This window comes from Tribolium castaneum, chromosome 2 (assembly GCF_031307605.1).
Source record: "Tribolium castaneum strain GA2 chromosome 2, icTriCast1.1, whole genome shotgun sequence".
In the NCBI taxonomy this organism is placed as follows: Eukaryota; Metazoa; Arthropoda; class Insecta; order Coleoptera; family Tenebrionidae; genus Tribolium; species Tribolium castaneum.
The window spans coordinates 22735481-22753135 of NC_087395.1; the positions used below are offsets into that span (position 1 = coordinate 22735481).

Below are 17655 nucleotides of genomic sequence, written 5' to 3' on the forward strand. Positions count from 1 at the left end.
TGACTGTAGGCACTTACTTGCAGTCTGTTTTTAACAGTAGCACCCGATTATTTCGTCTTTAGACACAAAACAGTGTCTGTCTCCAGGTATCCAATAATGAAGTGCACAAAGATTCACGAAAGTCAATATTGTGGAACAAAGTTTGTGGCAGGGAGATGAGCCCTGTGCCACTATTTTCCACTATAATGTTCAATGTTCAATGTTCCCGTGCAATTAACAAACGCACATTAGTCCTCAAGCGTCCACAAACAACACAAATTACCCGAAAATTGGTAAATAAAACGAATAAAACACCTTTTTCACCAGAATTTTCACCACCAAACAACCGCCAAAGCGAAACCCGAACATTTTGTTCGGTGGTGGCGGTCACACCCGATGTGGACCACCCGCTAAATTCAAACAAGAAGGCCAGTTTTAAACAATTTATTGACTCATGATCGTTCTGTATTGCACCTGATGTTCGTACATGGCTAGAAAAACTTTGTACTTCTTATTGTGATAATCCATAATCGAGGGATTCGGTGATACGACTTTTCCTTTACCACCCATTGATTTTATGGCTGTGGTCATATCGGGGAAATACTTCGCAGCACAGGCGCCTAATATTGCTGAACCCAACAAAACCGACTCAATTTCTTCCGGACAGACAACCGGAAGGTTAACAACATCGGCTTGGGTTTGCGTGAATAAATAATTTTTACTCAAACCGCCACAAATTAGAACCGATTCGATGAAATGGCCTGATTTAATCAACGATTCAAGAATGTGGCGAGTGCCGTACTAAAAACAATTTGTAGAATGGAAAATAAGACAGTAAATTGTGCTACCGCTAAAGCTTGGACAGTGGCTAGATACAGCAGGGCCAAGCTTTCCTCATCTTCTGCCAAAGTCAGTCCAGAAACCTGCAAAATTAACTAAGTTGCACGCAAACACTTGTGGCGTTACCAACAGCCCCCTTCAGCGTCGGGTCTGCGATTGGTGACCGATTCCCGTGAAAATCAGGCCAGACGTGGAGATCTCTCGTCAAAAAAGCCACATTATCTAAATTTGCTTTTTTAGCCAAATCCTTTAAAAGGTTGCTCAAGTAGGTTTGAATGTGCATTTCTCCGATTTTGCCTTTGATAGTTGCAGTGGCCGGGTGTGAGTCTATCACATGGTCTATTAGTTTTCCGGTGGCGCTTTGCCCCCCTTCATTCAGCCACATTCCTGGGACCATTGCGCTGAAATACGGCCCCCAAACACCTGGCGTAAAGACGGGTTTGTTGGCCACAGCCATGTGGCAAGTGGAGGTGCCACAAATCAAACCTTGATAAAAAAATTTCTAACGTTATGACGATTTTTTCAAGGAAATCAATACTTAATCTTGTACTAAAATCCGGATTAACGCCAGCTCGGCACCCGACAAGCCCTAAACCGCCCGCATGGGCGTCAATAATGGAAGTACCAACAGGGGTACCAAATTTAAGCCCCAGCTCTTTGGCCGCTTGTTTGCTCAAACCCTGGCCGACCGGAGAGCCGGGTGACAGCACTGTGGCGCCGATTTTCCGCCAGTTATCCTCCTGTAAATCCCCCAAACCGATTTCTTGAAAATAGCTGGGGCTCCAGCCGGCTTGGCCATCATAAGTCCACTTACAGACCAACGAGCAAAGCGAGCGCGTCTCGCAACTTGTCGCTTTCCACGTCAGAAAATCAGGCAAGTCGAAAAAAAGCCCCACTTTAGCCCATTGTTTCGGGAGGTGGGTTTTAAGCCAAAGCAACTTCGGCGTTTCCATTTCGAGCGAGATTTTCCCCCCGACGTATTTAAGAACGGAGTGACTGAGTTTGTTGATTTTGGCGGCTTCGCCCGAAGCGCGATGGTCGAGCCACAGAATTACGTTTTGGCGGTCATTGCCACTCGGGCTCACACTTAGGGGGTTCCCCGACTTGTCCAAAGCCACGAGTGAACAAGTGGCGTCAAAGCCCAGGCCCTTGACATCGTCGGGGTTGACCCCTTCGGCCACTTTCTGCAACCAACGCTTGACCAGGTGTGAGACAGGGTGGCCATACCTTAATGCACGTCACACAGGCATTCCAGATATCGTCCGACGATTGCTCGTAAAAATCCTGCTGCGGGTTCCACGTTTGGATGCTTTGGACCGCCGTTTTAACAATTTTGCCATTATCGGTGACTAAGGCGGCTCGTGCACTACCTGTGCCCACGTCAACACCAATAAAATATGCATTCGACATGACTGATTCAACACGAGTAACCTTGCCAAGGTCTTTGTAATTATTGAAGAAAGTTATAGTGAGTGGGAGAGAGGTCGGTTTGATAGCCTTTCATATTTATACTGATAAGAGCAAATTTGGACGGTTTGTGATTATGGAAGGCACAAAAAGGACTCGGAATTATCAGTGAACGCAAAGTAGTGCTGTAATTGCCCATTTATTACTCTTATCAGAGATAAAAATGGATTAATTGTTATTTAGTACAGTGAGGCATAGTGGCGGAATAAAAGACCAATTTTTAAGCTGAGTTTGCCTAAACAACAATCATTTATTTATTTACTGATCTGTTTTAGCAAATTGGGTGAAAAAAATTGAATTTTTCAAATTTGAAAATTTTGATTTAGACAGAGGTCGCCTCTGTCACTGCTCCATGTTTATTGTTTGGGGTTATGTATTTCCGAATTTTTCAATAATTAACGATAATTGTAGTGTTAATTGACTGAAATGGTGCGTCACAAGAACAGGTTTGCCGATTTACGTGCTCCAGGGCCACAAACGAATCAATTTCTTTCAGGTATATAATCATTGAGGTTACGGAGTCACCCGGAGACACCCGTAAGCCCACAAATGCGCTTAAACTCAATCAGAACCTCTTATACCGCTCCATTATAAACATGGTTCAAAAATTACACGGGGACTTTGGGGTGGCTGCCTGTACGGCCGGATTTGTCTTAAGATATTGTAATGAAAAAACTAGAGTTGCAATAATTCGGTGTAGGCATGGCCCCCATAAGCTGGTGGCTAGTAGTTTACCCATTCTTAAGTCAATTGGAACCATTGATGTCCACCTTAACATTTTGTACACGGGGGCGACTATGAAACATTGCTTTAATTTTATACAAAGGTATCAGCAGAAGAAGTTTGATGAGTTTTGTGTGGGGCTGAAGACTGACGAGGAGAAGGAGGAGTTGAGGAGGGAGATCATGCAGTTGGAGCCCCTCTTGAAAATGCCATAAGTTATCTAGTTTTTTGTACATTTGTTTGAGTAATAAATATTTTAAATGATGTGTTTTGTTGGTTGCATAACCTTTACCCCACATGCGCATTTTTTCCAAGAAAAAAACAAATAAATTATTGGTTTGTGAACTAAGATACAAAATAAAAGACAAATTTTCTCACTTGATGATAAAATAATAAAAAAATTAAATTTACATGCCTTTATTACGGTATCTTCTCCTACTATAGTTTGTAGCAAGACATTAAAAATTGGAGATTCTAATTTATTATGCGTCCGTTCGGCCTTTGTGCCAATAACAAGTAACAACAATAATTGTATAAGAATTTGGATAAAACGTCACCAACAAGAAATATAATCTGTAAGATAGCTAATTGTCTTCGACACTATCTAAATAGATTTTCATTGTTTGTTATTTATTACCATCATTAGTATCTAAACATGCGATGTTTTATTAATTGTGCATAATTTTTCGTTATCAACTACCCACAATAATTAAATTTAAATTATTTCATTTATATTTCGAAGAAGAAATAAATTCCGTTAGAAGTACTTTTTACCAAATCTCAAATATGTTAAACAAGTCGTATTCCGGTTACTTTTGAAAAAAGTCGTGTGTAAAAACCCGTTGTCCCCTTGCAACCTCACAGGTTCTGTTCTGCATAATATCTTACTTTCGACTATACAGCATATTCCAAATTTTACAGTCAATCAAGAAATAAAAGCTTCTAGTTTCATAATCATTAGTAATCATTACAATTTTACAGTACTTTATTACCTTTGGTCTCATCAGTGCTAGCTATCAAGCTGCTACAATAATGTCTGATTCATTAATTTTATTAAGTCTTTTTTTCAACTGAACTGTATTTATTATTTAATATAATATATACTCGTACTTCATGTACAAACAGCCTGTATATTATGGATAATCTCTCAATTTTTCCCAATCCCGTCCGGCCCGTTACTTGAACTCATTAATGACAAGCCACGAACGGTCAAAGCTTCGCATTTCAACAATCCAAATAGTCCACTCCACAACTCCCTTCCTCCAATGACCGCTCTTCCGCAAACACCATGCAGAACTCGTTTGCTGTTTTCCCACGTTGACGAGCCTCCATTCCGTCCTAAACCTTCCATGTGAGAGCATCCCGACAATGTCACCAATCCTCCTCCTCTTCACGTACTTGCTATGTGTCCAAAGTGCCCCAACGACAACAACCACGACCGAACCACCGTCGAGCAACGAAGTCGTGATCAGCCAGAAAAACGACTCCTACGACGTCTCCCAATTCGACGAAGTCTACGACCAGAGACAAAACGGCTCCGAAAACTACAGACTCAATGTTAACAAAGTCGTCCTGGTGTGGACCCCTCCCGGATCCTTGCTAACAGCAGCCATGCTCCTCGACCCGGCCTTGTACGAACCGGAGTTCGGCGAATCGGACTTCTTCAAACCGGAAAGCGAAGAAAAGCCAGAGAATTTGGTGGCGGTCAAGCCGGAAACCACGAAGGCGCCGGAGGCCGAAGCCACCACAGTGGGGAGCACCAAACGGTAATACCTCGCCCAGAACTTGCCCAAATTAATGGTTTTTGCAGGAAGCTGAAATTGCCCGGGTTTCTCAGGCCGTACAGAAGGAGGCACCAAATTCACCAATAACCATCGCCTCATTATCATGTCTATTTATTTCCATTCGATAAATAAAAATATTTCACCAAGGACTTGTCTTTTATTTTTTACACAAGACGAGGAAAAAAAGCAAACTTTTAATTACAAAAATTTTATTTATAAAAAAATAAATACATGTGATAGGAAATAGGGTAGTTATTGCTTGATCGTTCTGCAGACTCCTTCGGAGTCCCTGGCAAGGCCAGGCCCGCACTCCTCGTCATTTTCGGCCCCCAACAGTTTCAAAACCGACTTTGAAATTTCCTTCTTCTTCTTCCCGTCCTTTTTCCGGTCGAAGTCCTCGTCCTGTGGTACTGTCAGTAGAAAGGCTCTGGCAATTCTCGGGTGCGGGTTTTCGTCCTTGACCAACTCAATCGTGGGTGATTTCGCGATTACGATTTCTTCAGCGTTGACCACCGCTGGGACGTCCGGATGGAGTCTCGCCAACTGGCTTTTGCTTCTGCTGATGTCCACATGGTAGGGGGCGGTTTTGGACTCGATGAAATGCAGGGTTTCTTCCCCCGGCACCGCCTTCTTCTCCAGGTTCTTGAGCTGCGATCGCTTCGGCAAGGACTTGACGAAGAAGTCGAGTAAGCCGCCGGTGGCCGGCGTGCTCGAGGAGGCTTGTGCCGGGATGACCATAATGACGAAGTTCCTCAAATCCGCGTGGACGTTCCACTCACCCTCTTGCCGCTGGTCGTAGAGGACCTTCGGGACCGGCGAGGAGAGCGCCGCTGCGGCGGCGACCAGGAGGAGAGTTGGGGTCAGCATGGTGTGCACCGGAGCCGTGGCGAGGATTGACTGAGGACGGCGTTTTTGGCGAAGAGCGTACATTAGCACCTGTCGCAACTAACGGAAGGTTTGTGACCTGCAGGCTCTCAAACTGCAGGATTTCGACGCGACTAACTGTAGTTGCATCATGGAGATATCGGGACCGAAATAGATTCTTATCGGGCTAAAACTGCGTTAAATAATATTGTGGGTCATCCAAGGCCACTCAACCGATTATTGACCAACGGGCCGTTCAAAAACCTGAACTTTAGTTCCCTGAACCTAGCGGTAATCTTGCCAATCAAACCATAACTCCCACTTGGTCCGATCTTGACCTTCCTTAGCCTTGCATCTGAAGAAGTCATCGACCATCACTGTTGATTTCAGTCGAGCGTCAGGACTCCTGCCGAAATGAAGCACCTGCTCCCAGCCCTGCTCATCCTCACTGCCTCCGTGCGGAGCGCCCCCAGCAAAGACAAAACCTCGCAGCCCCAAACCGTCTACGACCAGAAACAAACCGGCGACTACAACATCCAACTGCACCTAAAAGACTTCCAAGTCATCGCTCTGCTGGGGGACGAAGCCTTTGGTGTAAGTAACTGAAAAATCATCGCCCCTGAATAATAATTAATCGTGGCAGGATTATGACTACAATTACGACTACTCGGACTTCACCATCAAACCCCCGACCAATATCACACTAAAACCACCACCGCCCCCCGAAAACGCCACCACAGCCAAGCCGCTTAAACCTGAACCATCACCAACAAGTAGCGAAAAACCGGAATCAAGCACCGCAAAGTCAGAAAACAGCACCGACTCGGTCCCAGTCAGCACAAGCTCGCCCGACAAAATTAAGGTGCAAATAATAAACGAATCGAACCCGATTGTGCCAGTCGACGATATGGGGGCCGGAACGGCCCCAACTCTTGGAGAAGTCCTCCACTATCGTAAATGCGCAAGTGGCTATGCCAGGGATAAGAGAGGGAGATGTAGAAGAGTCAGGAAGCCGGGGAACCGCCATCAGTAAGTCGCGTTTTTTTTTTTTGAATTGTAAACAATATCTCTTTGTTTAGATTAGATATCGGTAGATTGGCTACCAATTTAGCGGCGAGGTTTCGAGCGGCGTCAGAAGACGAGGTGAGACAGTCAAGCGAGGCATGATCTGGTGCTGTACAAATTTTAGGAATTGCTCAATACTGACTTAAATTTAGTGTTTTTATACGTGCTTGTCATAATTTTTAGAAATAAAGTATTTTTAGTATAGAAGTGGATTTATTTATCACATTACACACATAATTATCCCAATCAAGACTATGCATTTTGCTTTTGAAATCTTAGAACACAATAAAGGCACCTGACAGACCCAGGATTTTGTGTTTTCAAAAGTTTTTAAGCACATTTTTCGCTAAATCGGGGCGAAAAATTGCATTGCTCTAGCATTTTAAACTGTTCTAGCAGGTTTCTTCGTTCAAAAAAGCCTTATTTCGAGAAACCATATGAAAAATACCTAAATCAGGTGTAAAATGGTTATTTCAGCATTTACTTCTTATAAGGTTTTTGAACTAAATCATAATGAACTCTTGTAAATTAGGTCTTTAGTCCTTTTTATAGTTTCAGCTCGTTTTTCCGCCAGAGACGCAATTATTTCGTGAAGTTTCGTAAAAAATAAGCCGAACGTCACAAAGATATGAGTCGAATTTAAATTATATAATTCTAGCATTTTTCGATAGCTTAAGCGCGTTATACAACAAGACTTCGTTAAGCCTGACCAAAAATCACCAAATCAAATCGGAAGTTGTCTTGTTTTAGCCTTTTTCAAGAGTTTATTAACTTTTACGGAAACTGAACTTACTTAAAAGTCATTGCATTAGATAATGATTGTTGTTTTTTTCCAAAGTTATAGCGAGTTTTTCAACCAAAGACGCATTAAATTTTACGAAAAATGAGCCAATAAAATACCTACGACACTTATTCGAAAAACAGTTTGAATTACAAATCCAATTATTTAACAAAATTTTGCCAAAAATAAAGCAAAAATACCAAATAAGTTCGGAAATGGTATTTTTTTGCTTTTGCTTTTCCTTATTTTGAGCTTGTGAGTATTGAAAGAGGAAAAACGGTCTATAATCGTGTCTTTCTTCCCTAGTTAGACAATTAGTTATTCTGTTTAACTCTTTGTTTGTTTAAAAATTTGTTTTATGAACTGCTACTTGGTGGCCTCGTAAATTTAGGAGACAATATGAACTGTAACTGGGGTAGGATTGTAAAAGATTTCGTTGAGATATTTGAATGCATCAGTTTTTGTCAATTTTATTGCGAGACTGTAAAAAGGTTTGTTAGAAAATTACTATCTTTTAATAAATCACGCGTTTGGATTGCGTTTAAATAAAAAGACCTTTTAAATAAAAAACTTGGCTTTATTTATTAACAAAAAAATAATAATTATCAATCAAAATTTCAAGAATTTTATTTCATTAGAAGTCGTGGTTTTCTGGATACGCGATAAAGTTGCCGGAACTGGTATTTGTACAGTATTACATAAAACTTTACCAAGAAGTTATTTCATCCGGTTGTGAATTTTAAATAATGGAAAATGCCGCTGTTAGTTATGCAATCAACTATACAACAAACAATTGTTGGCACAAAAAGTCGCTTGGAAACAAGTTGGTTTCAGTAAGAATTTTCAAAATTGGTGTTTGCAAGTCAGACTGTCACTTTGGGGCCTCTGGGGTGCAAAATGCGTTCAAAATTGCGTGAAACAGTGAATATTTGACACGGTGTTGTGACTTTAGCCACCGCCGTCTATTTTCGCGGACATGTCTGTTTGAATGACAGTGCTTTTCTAGACAACTAATATGGCGGGTGCAATGTTGTTTGAAAGAGCGCAATCTGTTCCAAATTCGAACCACGAGAAACTCCTGAAACTGAAACGTGCCAGCGAAGACCCCGACAATGACGAAGAAAATATCAAAAGTAAAGAACAAGACATCCTCAACCTGGGCGAGCAGTACAAGAAGGAAGGTAAGGCCAAGGAACTCGCCGAGCTGATCAAAGCCACCCGACCCTTCCTGAGCATGATAAGCAAGGCGAAGGCGGCGAAACTGGTGCGCTCCCTCGTCGACTTCTTCCTCGACCTGGAGGCGGGCATCGGGATCGAGGTGCAGCTGTGCAAGGAGTGCATCGAGTGGGCCAAGGAGGAGCGCAGGACCTTCCTGCGACAGAGCCTCGAGGCGCGCCTCATCGCCCTCTACTTCGACACCGGGATGTTCACGGAGGCCCTCCAGCTCGGCTCCACGCTCCTCAAGGAGCTGAAGAAGCTCGACGACAAGAACCTCCTCGTGGAGGTGCAGCTCCTGGAGAGCAAGACATATCACGCCCTCAGCAACCTGCCCAAGGCGCGCGCGGCCCTCACCTCGGCCAGGACGACGGCCAACGCGATCTACTGCCCCCCCAAGATGCAGGCCGCCTTGGACCTCCAGTCGGGCATCCTGCACGCGGCCGACGAGAAGGACTTCAAGACCGCCTACTCGTACTTCTACGAGGCCTTCGAGGGCTTCGACAGCGTGGAGTCCCCCAAGGCGCTGACCGCGCTCAAGTACATGCTCTTGTCCAAGATCATGCTCAATAACCCGGAGGACGTGCAGCAGATCGTCAGCGGGAAGCTGGCGATCAAGTACGCAGGGAAGGACATCGATGCCATGAAGGCCGTCGCACAAGCCTCACACAAAAGGTCGCTCGCCGACTTCCAGCAGGCCGTCAAACAGTTCAAACACGAGCTCGAGGACGACGTCATCGTCAGAGCACATCTCGGGACGTTATACGACAATATGCTCGAACAGAACCTCTGCCGGATTATTGAGCCTTATTCGCGAGTCCAGGTCGATTACGTCGCCAAAACGATAAAGCTGCCCATGCCACAGGTCGAGAAGAAGCTGTCGCAGATGATTCTAGACGCCAAATTTCACGGCATCTTGGACCAAGGAGAAGGTAAACAAAACTGCAATTTGTCAAACCCACTCACTGTTTATTCTCTGACTTTTAGGTGTCTTAATTGTTTTCGAAGAAACTCCTGTAGATAAAACATATGAAATGGCGCTAGAAACAATACAAAGTATGAGCAAAGTAGTAGATACGCTTTATCAAAAGGCTAAAAAGTTGTCATAGGCTATTTGTAATTATTATTTAAAAAAATGAAAAATAAAGTAAAACAGACTGTATTTTTCCTACATTCGAAAATTCTACCATATACTCCGTGTTATTAACAGTCCCCTCCCAACTAACTCTTAGGTGTACATAACAAATCTTATTAACATTGTTCAAGGTTGGGTTTTTAACTGCTTTTATAAAAAATTCCAAAAAAATGCATTTTTCGATCATTTGTACAATTGTGTGTTTTTTGGACGGAAAATAAAACAATAAGTTTTTCATTCGAGTTGTATTTTGATAATTATGCTTAAACAATGTAAAAAGGCCACAATAAAATGTTATTTATAGTAAGAGTCTTAAGTTTGTTTTTTCCTCGGTTTTTTCCTCCGCTTCTTCCCTCTTATTTTTAGCGCCTGAAATACAATGTCATTTAGGACAAAACCTATGCATAATTTGGCAAACGACTGACTCATTGCGCTCTCCTTGCCTAAAACAATGACCCGATATCGATAAACAAAGGAACCGCGTCACGTGGGGTACGATGAAAACTACTACACCAGCAACAATAATCCATTCAATTAAAACAACGTAAAATTAGAGCAAAACATACGCAGAATATTAAGTGCATAAATCAGCAAGGTTGGCTTATTTTTAAACATGTGTGGGAGAAATCGGCAAATTTTTAAATAAGCAGCCAATGGACACAAAGAGTTAATGCGAAATAGCCGCGACATCGGTTAAGCGCAGCTTGAATTAAATTGTTTTTTCAGAATCGTTCACAAAATGCCAAGGAAAATGTGCTATAAAACTTTACGATGTGATTGTAATTATCCAGTGAATAAAAAATAAGGAAAATTATTTCAAACCTTAATGATAAACTCAAGCAAAAATTACGTGCACTCATTTTCCAGCCTTGTGTTCAACTCGTCATGAAAATGATTTTTCCATTCACGGACGTGTTAATTATCCCATGTCTTAAAATGGAAAAAAATCCCATCACGTTGCTAACGTTTTTCATCGCTTATTGTGTCAATATGTGTTACACACTTTATATTTTCATCAATATTAACGTTCCTATTTTGAATTTTCGGAAATTGGTCACCTTAAAGTAAAACAGTGGAAGTTCCAGGCCATTTGAAGTTACATCTGCCAAAATTACGGACCTTATTATTTAAAAATAATATTACGTATAAGTCAGGTCGGGTCCCCATATCAAAGCTGCTCTAATGCGTAATTTACTTATTCAGAGGCACTTCTATCAGCAAAATAATTATGTTATAGCTAGCAATTTTGTTTAGTTTGCGTTTTTCGGTGAGAAACTGTAAAACATCCTTCGCCTTTTCAGTCGAAAAAATTAAACTGATTTTATAATCGTCAAAAATAAATTACTTTTGTCGAAACTTTGGCTTGTAGGTAATTGGAACTTTTTTTTTATAAAATAATAGTTATCAATTTTTTTTAATTTGCTAACGATCCATTCAACTTTTGCGCAAAGCAGTTTAAATTCATGTACGATGTCCAAGCGATGTAAAAATCTTCACTGGGTCGCAAAACATCCCCCGAATATAATCCAGTTAGCCCATTTAAAACACAAAATTGCATGACACTTGTCATTAGTGTTAACCACTTTTATTTCAGTCTTCCCTTCTAAATCATGTCAAGTTTAAAACTCCTCTCCTTCTTAAAATTAGCCCCACAATGCCTCCGCCACTACTCGGAAACCTCCTTCCTCACTGGAACCTCATCTCAATACATCGAAGACATGTACAATGCTTGGCTCAAAGACCCATCCAGCGTCCACGTCTCCTGGGACTCCTTCTTCCGCAACACCAGCCAAGGCCTCCCCCAACCCTACCACGCCCCTCCGAACCTGGCGCCCTCCAAAGGCGCCCTAGTCTCCCAAATCGCGGCCGTCGCAACCCCCCCACAAACCGCCCCCCTCGACGAAAGAACAATCGAGGACCATTTAGCCGTCCAGGCCGTCATTCGCAGCTACCAAGCCCGCGGCCATCTAGTCGCCAAACTAGACCCTTTGGAAATCATGTTCAATGATAAAACCACGACCACGGTGTCGCAAACCGGGTCACCACCGGAGGAAATCCTCCGAACATTCCGCCTGGAAAACCTGGACAAAGTCTACAAACTGCCGTCGAGCACGTACATCGGCGCCGAGGGCGAAAAGAAACTCCCTCTCCGTGAGATTTTGCACCGGCTGGAGTTGGCTTACTGCCGCCACATCGGGGTGGAGTACATGTACATCGATGATTTGGAACAGAGGGATTTTATCCGGCGCCGGATGGAAGCCCCAGGTGTGCTTAACCAGAGCACGGTCCAGAAAAAACTCACCTTGACTAGGCTTATTAGAACGGTCGAGTTTGAGAATTTCTTGGCCAAGAAATGGGCCTCCGAGAAGCGGTTCGGGATCGAAGGCTGCGACATGTTCATTCCTGGACTTGAACAAATCATCGACAAGTCGACGGAACACGGCGTCGAGCATTTTTTCCTCGGGTTGAGTCACAGGGGCCGTTTGAACACCCTGGCTAATATTCTTCGGAAGCCGCTCTACCAGATTTTCAACCAATTTGTGCCGCTGGAGCCCGCGGATTTGGGGTCCGGCGACGTGAAGTACCACCACGGGAGTCACACCCAGCGCACCAACCAGCTCACCCAGAAGCACTACAAAGTCACGCTGCTGGCGAACCCATCGCACTTGGAGAGCGTCAACTCGGTGGTGCTTGGGCGCACCCGCGCCGAGCAGTTCTACAAAGGCGACGATGAGGGCAAGAAGAGTTTGGCGATTTTGATCCACGGAGACGCCGCTTTTTCTGGCCAAGGGGTCAACTACGAGAGCTACGGTCTGTCCTACTTGCCCCACTACACCACACACGGGGCTATCTGTTTCATTATAAACAACCAGGTGGGGTTCACCACCGATCCTCGGTTTTCCCGGTCGTCGCGCTACTGCTCCGACTTGGGCAAAGTCGTGAACGCGCCCATTTTCCACGTGAACGCCGACGACCCCGAGAGCGTTATCCACGTGTGCAACATCGCGGCGGAGTGGAGGGCCAAGTTCCACAAAGACATCATCATCGACTTGGTCGGGTACCGCCGCCACGGCCACAACGAAGCCGACGAGCCCATGTTCACCCAGCCCCTGATGTACACCAAGATCAAGAGCATGGCCTCCATCGGGGACAAGTACTCCAGCGAGTTGCTGAAGGAGAAAGTGGTGACGAAGGACGAGATCAAGCACGTGAAGGACGATTACAACAAACTGTGCGAAGACGAGTACGTGAAGGCGTCCAAACAAACACAAATCTTCATCAGAGATTGGTTGGACTCGCCTTGGTCGGGCTTCTTCGAGGGGAAAGACCCGCTCAAGGTGACCCCCACCGGGGTGCCGGAAGCCACCCTCGCGCACATCGGGGCCAAAGTCTCCTCGCCGCCGCCCCCAAACCTCGACTTCGTGCTCCACAAGGGCATAACTCGCATTCTGAACCAACGCGAAGCGATGGTCAAGAACCGGCAAATCGACTGGGCTTTGGGGGAGGCGATGGCCATCGGGTCCCTCGTCAAGGAGGGCGTCCACGTGCGCCTCTCCGGCGAGGACGTCGAGCGCGGGACGTTCTCGCACCGCCACCACGTCTACCACCACCAGACCGTGGACAAAATGACCTACCAGCCCCTCGGTGACGTCTTCGACGCCCAAGCGCCCTACGTGGTGTGCAACAGCTCGCTGTCCGAGTACGGCGTCCTGGGCTTCGAGGTGGGCTATGCCCTGGCCAACCCCAACTCCCTGATCCTGTGGGAAGCCCAGTTCGGAGATTTCTACAACACGGCGCAGTGCATAATGGACCAGTTTCTGTGCTGTGGCCAGGCCAAGTGGATGCGGCAGATCGGCCTCGTTGTGCTCCTGCCGCATGGGTTCGACGGCATGGGCCCGGAGCACTCCAGCGGCCGGCCTGAGCGCTTCCTGCAGAACTGTGACGACGACCCCGACGTGGTCCCGCCCCCAGGACCCGACTTTGCTATTAAACAACTCCACGATTGCAACTGGATCGTGGCCAATTGTTCCACACCCGCCAACCTCTTCCACATCTGGCGGCGCCAAGTCGCTCTACCATTCCGCAAACCCTTGATCCTGTTCAGTCCCAAAAACCTGCTAAGGCACCCCGAGTGCAAAAGCTCCTTCGACGAAATGCTCGAAGGGACGGAATTCAAACGAGTTATCCCCGACAGTGGGCCAGCGAGTCAGGACCCGCAAAACGTCAAGAAACTCATCCTTTGCACCGGGAAGGTGTATTACGATATTATGGACGCTTTCAAAAAGAAAAAAGTCGGGAAGGAGATCGCCGTTACGAGAGTCGAGCAATTGTCGCCGTTTCCGTACGATTTGCTTAAAACCGAATTCGAGAAGTATCCAAACGCGAAAATTTGCTGGGCTCAAGAAGAGCACAAGAACGGGGGGCCGTATTTGTACGTTTTGGCGCGGTTGAACACACTTTTGAATAGGTCACGCGAAATTCATTATATTGGGAGGGCGGTGTCCGCAGCCCCGGCCACGGGAACCAAAGCAGTGCATCTAAAGGAAGTCGAAATGTTGGCGAACGAATTTGTGGCGCTTTAGTACTGTATCTCGTAAAAAATAAAAGTTTCGTCATTGCCGCTTTGAGATATGAGCTAAAAAGAATTTCGCAAAATAGGATCATAAAGGAAAATTTTGAAAGAATAGAAATGGGAAACCTAGTCACAATGATAAAAAATTTTCACCTGGTAAAAATGAAAATAACATCTGTTTCTGCAAGATTTTCACCATGCTTAACAAGTCCAACTTAACGTTTATACGGGTATCTTTCTTAATTTTCGCATCTTTTAGTTCAATTAATTTAATAATAATGAATGTAATCCTGTTTTTGTCGCTTGCATTATTAGCAGTGATTAGAAAAGCTTCCTGACTACCTGAAGGAACAAATAGCTGAAAATGTAGGTTGCGCTTATTATTTTATTTTTAAAATGAAATATTTTTGTTAACTTCGACGGAACTGCTGCAGCGGATATTAATATGTAATTAATTATTTGTTGACTCATTTCTGTATTCTTGTTTATTATCTGTTGGCTTTTGTATAGATGTGCCGTTTCATTTTATTCCGTTCGTCACTTGTTATCGCGAACAGTCACTTATTCATTATAGAACAACATAAAGAATTTCGTTGATAACATTCTTAAAACATAGGGCTGCCAGTCATTTATTTTCTTTATTTTTCTTCCAGTTAAGCGCAGCCACTAATACAAAAGTGTTGTAAATTTTCTTATTTACTTATTTAATTATAGACGATTTTTTTTATATTTCAAGTGGACTGTGTGTACAAACAATGTCTCAAGAATCCGAATTGTGGAAAGGTATTACACGCTTATACCTTTTCAGAAAAAAAATACGTGAAAAAACATTTAAGTAGAGCAAAATATAGGACGGAGCGCAAATTTTTAATTTTTAATACCATTAATTTTTGGTTTTTTGCAATTATTAAACTATTGAATTTTGAAATTGAAATCGAGTCATTTTGTATCTTGTATTTAGTTCGCTGTCGTTCGAATGAAAAGGTTTTAAGCAAATTGATCACTTACCGTCGTACCACTTGGCTCCTTTTTGTTATCAAAACCGTGAAAAACCGCAGGAATTTGTTTATACTCCTCATGCACGGGCAAAATATAATTAACATCAATAGGTAACCAACTTAGCCGCCCTTCCGTATTTACTTTAGTTTCCTCGCATTCTTTGTGCAAATCGTACGCATTTTCAGTGCTAAAACCGTGTACAATTACCTCAAGCTCACACACATCTGAAAAATACCAATCGGATTGTTTCATGATTGAAAGAAACGACTCATGTTTGGGTAAATGTTGCAGAAGATAAGTGCCACACTCGAGACCCACCAACTGGCTCAAGACCTTTTCCAAAACACCTAAACCTAGAATGGGTTTATAATCGTAGTGAGTTTGTGCCTCGATGTTGATCTTTTGTATTGAGCATTTCTCGACCGAGATAACTTCGTGCATGGGGCTATAAATGCGCGCTAAAAATGGCAAAAATAGAGTTGGCAGTTTCGTTGGAAATGTTACCTCTGTAAAGAAACGAATAAAGACGAAAGAAAAGCGAGGTCCAGTCACGAGCGATTTCGCTCCGCGACGCGATATTGACCCCGTACTGCATCTGTTGCTCTATTTTAGGCCGCACAGTGACCGGATATAACACACTTTGCTCAGTTTCCTGAAATTTTACCGTAATAAACAAACTAACATAAAATGATGCAAAAAAATACTTCGCATCCGTCCAATTTGCAGCGAACCAAAAGGTTAATTTCGGTGTCTTTGCTCTGATTTTTCATTAGAGTATTGTGACTTGTTGTCTTTTTTATATTCCAAATGCGGTAATTCGCGTTATGATGAATGACTTTTTTCCTATCTTTTGGGTCTTCGGTCTCGCAGTCTGTTAATTTATTAGAAAAATGAAGCACTGACTTTAATTTCATTACCTTGTTCGTCTCCTTCACCAATTGGTGTCTCCTCAACAGGATACTTAAACGCCTCATATTCGCAAAAACTCAATTTTAGGAGCCGTTTGTAGGCATAACAGTTTAAATCGTGCGGACTGGGGTCAACTTTTGGTAGCACTTTATCAATGAAAACAACTTTACGAAGTTTGCCACCCTCGTCTTCAATTTCTTTAATCACAACCGGGATGATCCACTTAGTTTTAATATTAGTGTAGTCAATAATTTGCTTAAGGCCACTGGACGAAATCACAGCGTCAAATTTGTGGCTTTTGAGCAGTTTTGGTATATTATCGTCTTGACTGACTGGCAATTTTGAGTTCAGCAAAACCTCCTTTGCCACTTTTTGGAACGTGTTCATTTTTAAACAGCACTGTTCCTTGAGGTTTGGTTGCACAAAGCGGGCCAGTGTGCCCTAAATAATTTCTTTTGTTATAACAACATATTTAAAAAAACAATAATTTGTTACCGTTTCCTGAGGTTGCACCAAATGTTGAAAATCGACAGTGGCCTCATTCTCGTCGTAGTTTAAACAAACCGAAGCAATTTCCTTGTAAAATTGGGGATAGTCCAAATATCTGCAGAGTTTCTGCTTCCATTTTGGCCAAGCGTACATGTAAATCCCCGGTTTCGTCTTCAAAGGCTTGTCCTTGTATTTGAGCCACATATTTTTGGCATATTCTTGAAATAATTGATTTTCCTCAACAATCTTTGACTGGCATTCCTGATTCGCTTCAAGTCATGAAAATGAACTCAACTTTTGGACAAAATTACTTACACCATAAATTTTGAGACAGCACTTCTCTCTTTCGGTCAATAGGTCGGACCTTTTGCCACTCTGGATTAACTTTAGGGCCTCCAAACAGTACGACTTTTGTGACTTTGTTAGTAGAGATCTGCGCCGAATTAAGCGGTGATACTTTAAACTAGGGACGTATTTTTCTTTAGCTACATGTAGCTTAACGTTTCGTTTCGGTTTGGATTTAATTGGTTTAGTAAAACTCTTGTAAACGTAGGACTCTGACACTGCCTCCTCGCTCAAAAATCGCTCGTCCAGATCCGGATCAGTCACCTCTTTGCGCCTGAAATTCCGAGCGTTACGTTACTCAATTAAGAAAAGGGGCCAAAGGGCGGCACCAAGTTAATTTCACGAATTCATCCATCTCGTTCAAAATGTGATAATGAAGGTTATATTTACAATAAAATACCTACGGTCGTTGGATCTACGGGATCATGTCAGCGAGTCCGAAACTTTTTACACCAAAGACTTGTTTTTTGAGAAAGGACTGGATCCT

General features: G+C 43.5%; 8 protein-coding genes across 8 annotated transcripts; 5 read left to right on the forward strand and 3 right to left on the reverse strand.

Moving 5' to 3' along the window:
• Positions 1–409: 409 nt before the first annotated feature.
• LOC663480 (uncharacterized protein) lies at positions 410–2360 on the reverse strand. Its single transcript, XM_969522.4, has 5 exons — positions 2047–2360; positions 1358–2003; positions 950–1305; positions 828–902; positions 410–780 (listed from the first exon to the last, which is right to left on the reverse strand). The coding sequence occupies exons 1-5, from the start codon at positions 2227–2229 to the stop codon at positions 424–426; spliced, it is 1617 nt and encodes a 538-aa protein (XP_974615.1). The 5' UTR covers positions 2230–2360; the 3' UTR covers positions 410–423.
• A 200-nt stretch (positions 2361–2560) lies between these two features.
• Positions 2561–3273, forward strand: Pop5 (POP5 ribonuclease P/MRP subunit). The gene is made up of 2 exons (XM_969541.4): positions 2561–2732; positions 2783–3273. The coding sequence occupies exons 1-2, from the start codon at positions 2713–2715 to the stop codon at positions 3222–3224; spliced, it is 462 nt and encodes a 153-aa protein (XP_974634.1). The 5' UTR covers positions 2561–2712; the 3' UTR covers positions 3225–3273.
• Positions 3274–4249: 976 nt separating this feature from the next.
• LOC103314278 (hypothetical protein) lies at positions 4250–4940 on the forward strand. The gene is made up of 2 exons (XM_008199884.3): positions 4250–4775; positions 4820–4940. The coding sequence occupies exons 1-2, from the start codon at positions 4378–4380 to the stop codon at positions 4878–4880; spliced, it is 459 nt and encodes a 152-aa protein (XP_008198106.1). The 5' UTR covers positions 4250–4377; the 3' UTR covers positions 4881–4940.
• Positions 4941–4985: 45 nt separating this feature from the next.
• LOC103314279 (uncharacterized protein) lies at positions 4986–5864 on the reverse strand. Its single transcript, XM_008199885.3, has one exon. It carries the CDS (start codon positions 5721–5723, stop codon positions 5046–5048), a length of 678 nt encoding a protein of 225 aa, XP_008198107.1. The 5' UTR covers positions 5724–5864; the 3' UTR covers positions 4986–5045.
• Positions 5802–6929, forward strand: LOC103314280 (uncharacterized protein). Its single transcript, XM_008199886.3, has 4 exons — positions 5802–5948; positions 6048–6251; positions 6301–6686; positions 6737–6929. The coding sequence occupies exons 2-4, from the start codon at positions 6072–6074 to the stop codon at positions 6822–6824; spliced, it is 654 nt and encodes a 217-aa protein (XP_008198108.1). The 5' UTR covers positions 5802–5948; positions 6048–6071; the 3' UTR covers positions 6825–6929.
• A 1420-nt stretch (positions 6930–8349) lies between these two features.
• Positions 8350–10162, forward strand: Rpn6 (Regulatory particle non-ATPase 6). Its single transcript, XM_969594.5, has 2 exons — positions 8350–9650; positions 9706–10162. The coding sequence occupies exons 1-2, from the start codon at positions 8519–8521 to the stop codon at positions 9825–9827; spliced, it is 1254 nt and encodes a 417-aa protein (XP_974687.2). The 5' UTR covers positions 8350–8518; the 3' UTR covers positions 9828–10162.
• On the reverse strand, positions 10084–17634 carry LOC103314281 (uncharacterized). The gene is made up of 9 exons (XM_064354839.1): positions 17498–17634; positions 17139–17442; positions 16830–17084; positions 16343–16775; positions 16130–16296; positions 15930–16077; positions 15661–15883; positions 15435–15612; positions 10084–10222 (listed from the first exon to the last, which is right to left on the reverse strand). Exons 1-9 carry the CDS (start codon positions 17521–17523, stop codon positions 10166–10168), a joined length of 1791 nt encoding a protein of 596 aa, XP_064210909.1. The 5' UTR covers positions 17524–17634; the 3' UTR covers positions 10084–10165.
• LOC663572 (2-oxoglutarate dehydrogenase complex component E1) lies at positions 11331–14481 on the forward strand. The gene has a single exon (XM_969611.4). It carries the CDS (start codon positions 11464–11466, stop codon positions 14434–14436), a length of 2973 nt encoding a protein of 990 aa, XP_974704.1. The 5' UTR covers positions 11331–11463; the 3' UTR covers positions 14437–14481.
• Positions 17635–17655: the final 21 nt, after the last annotated feature.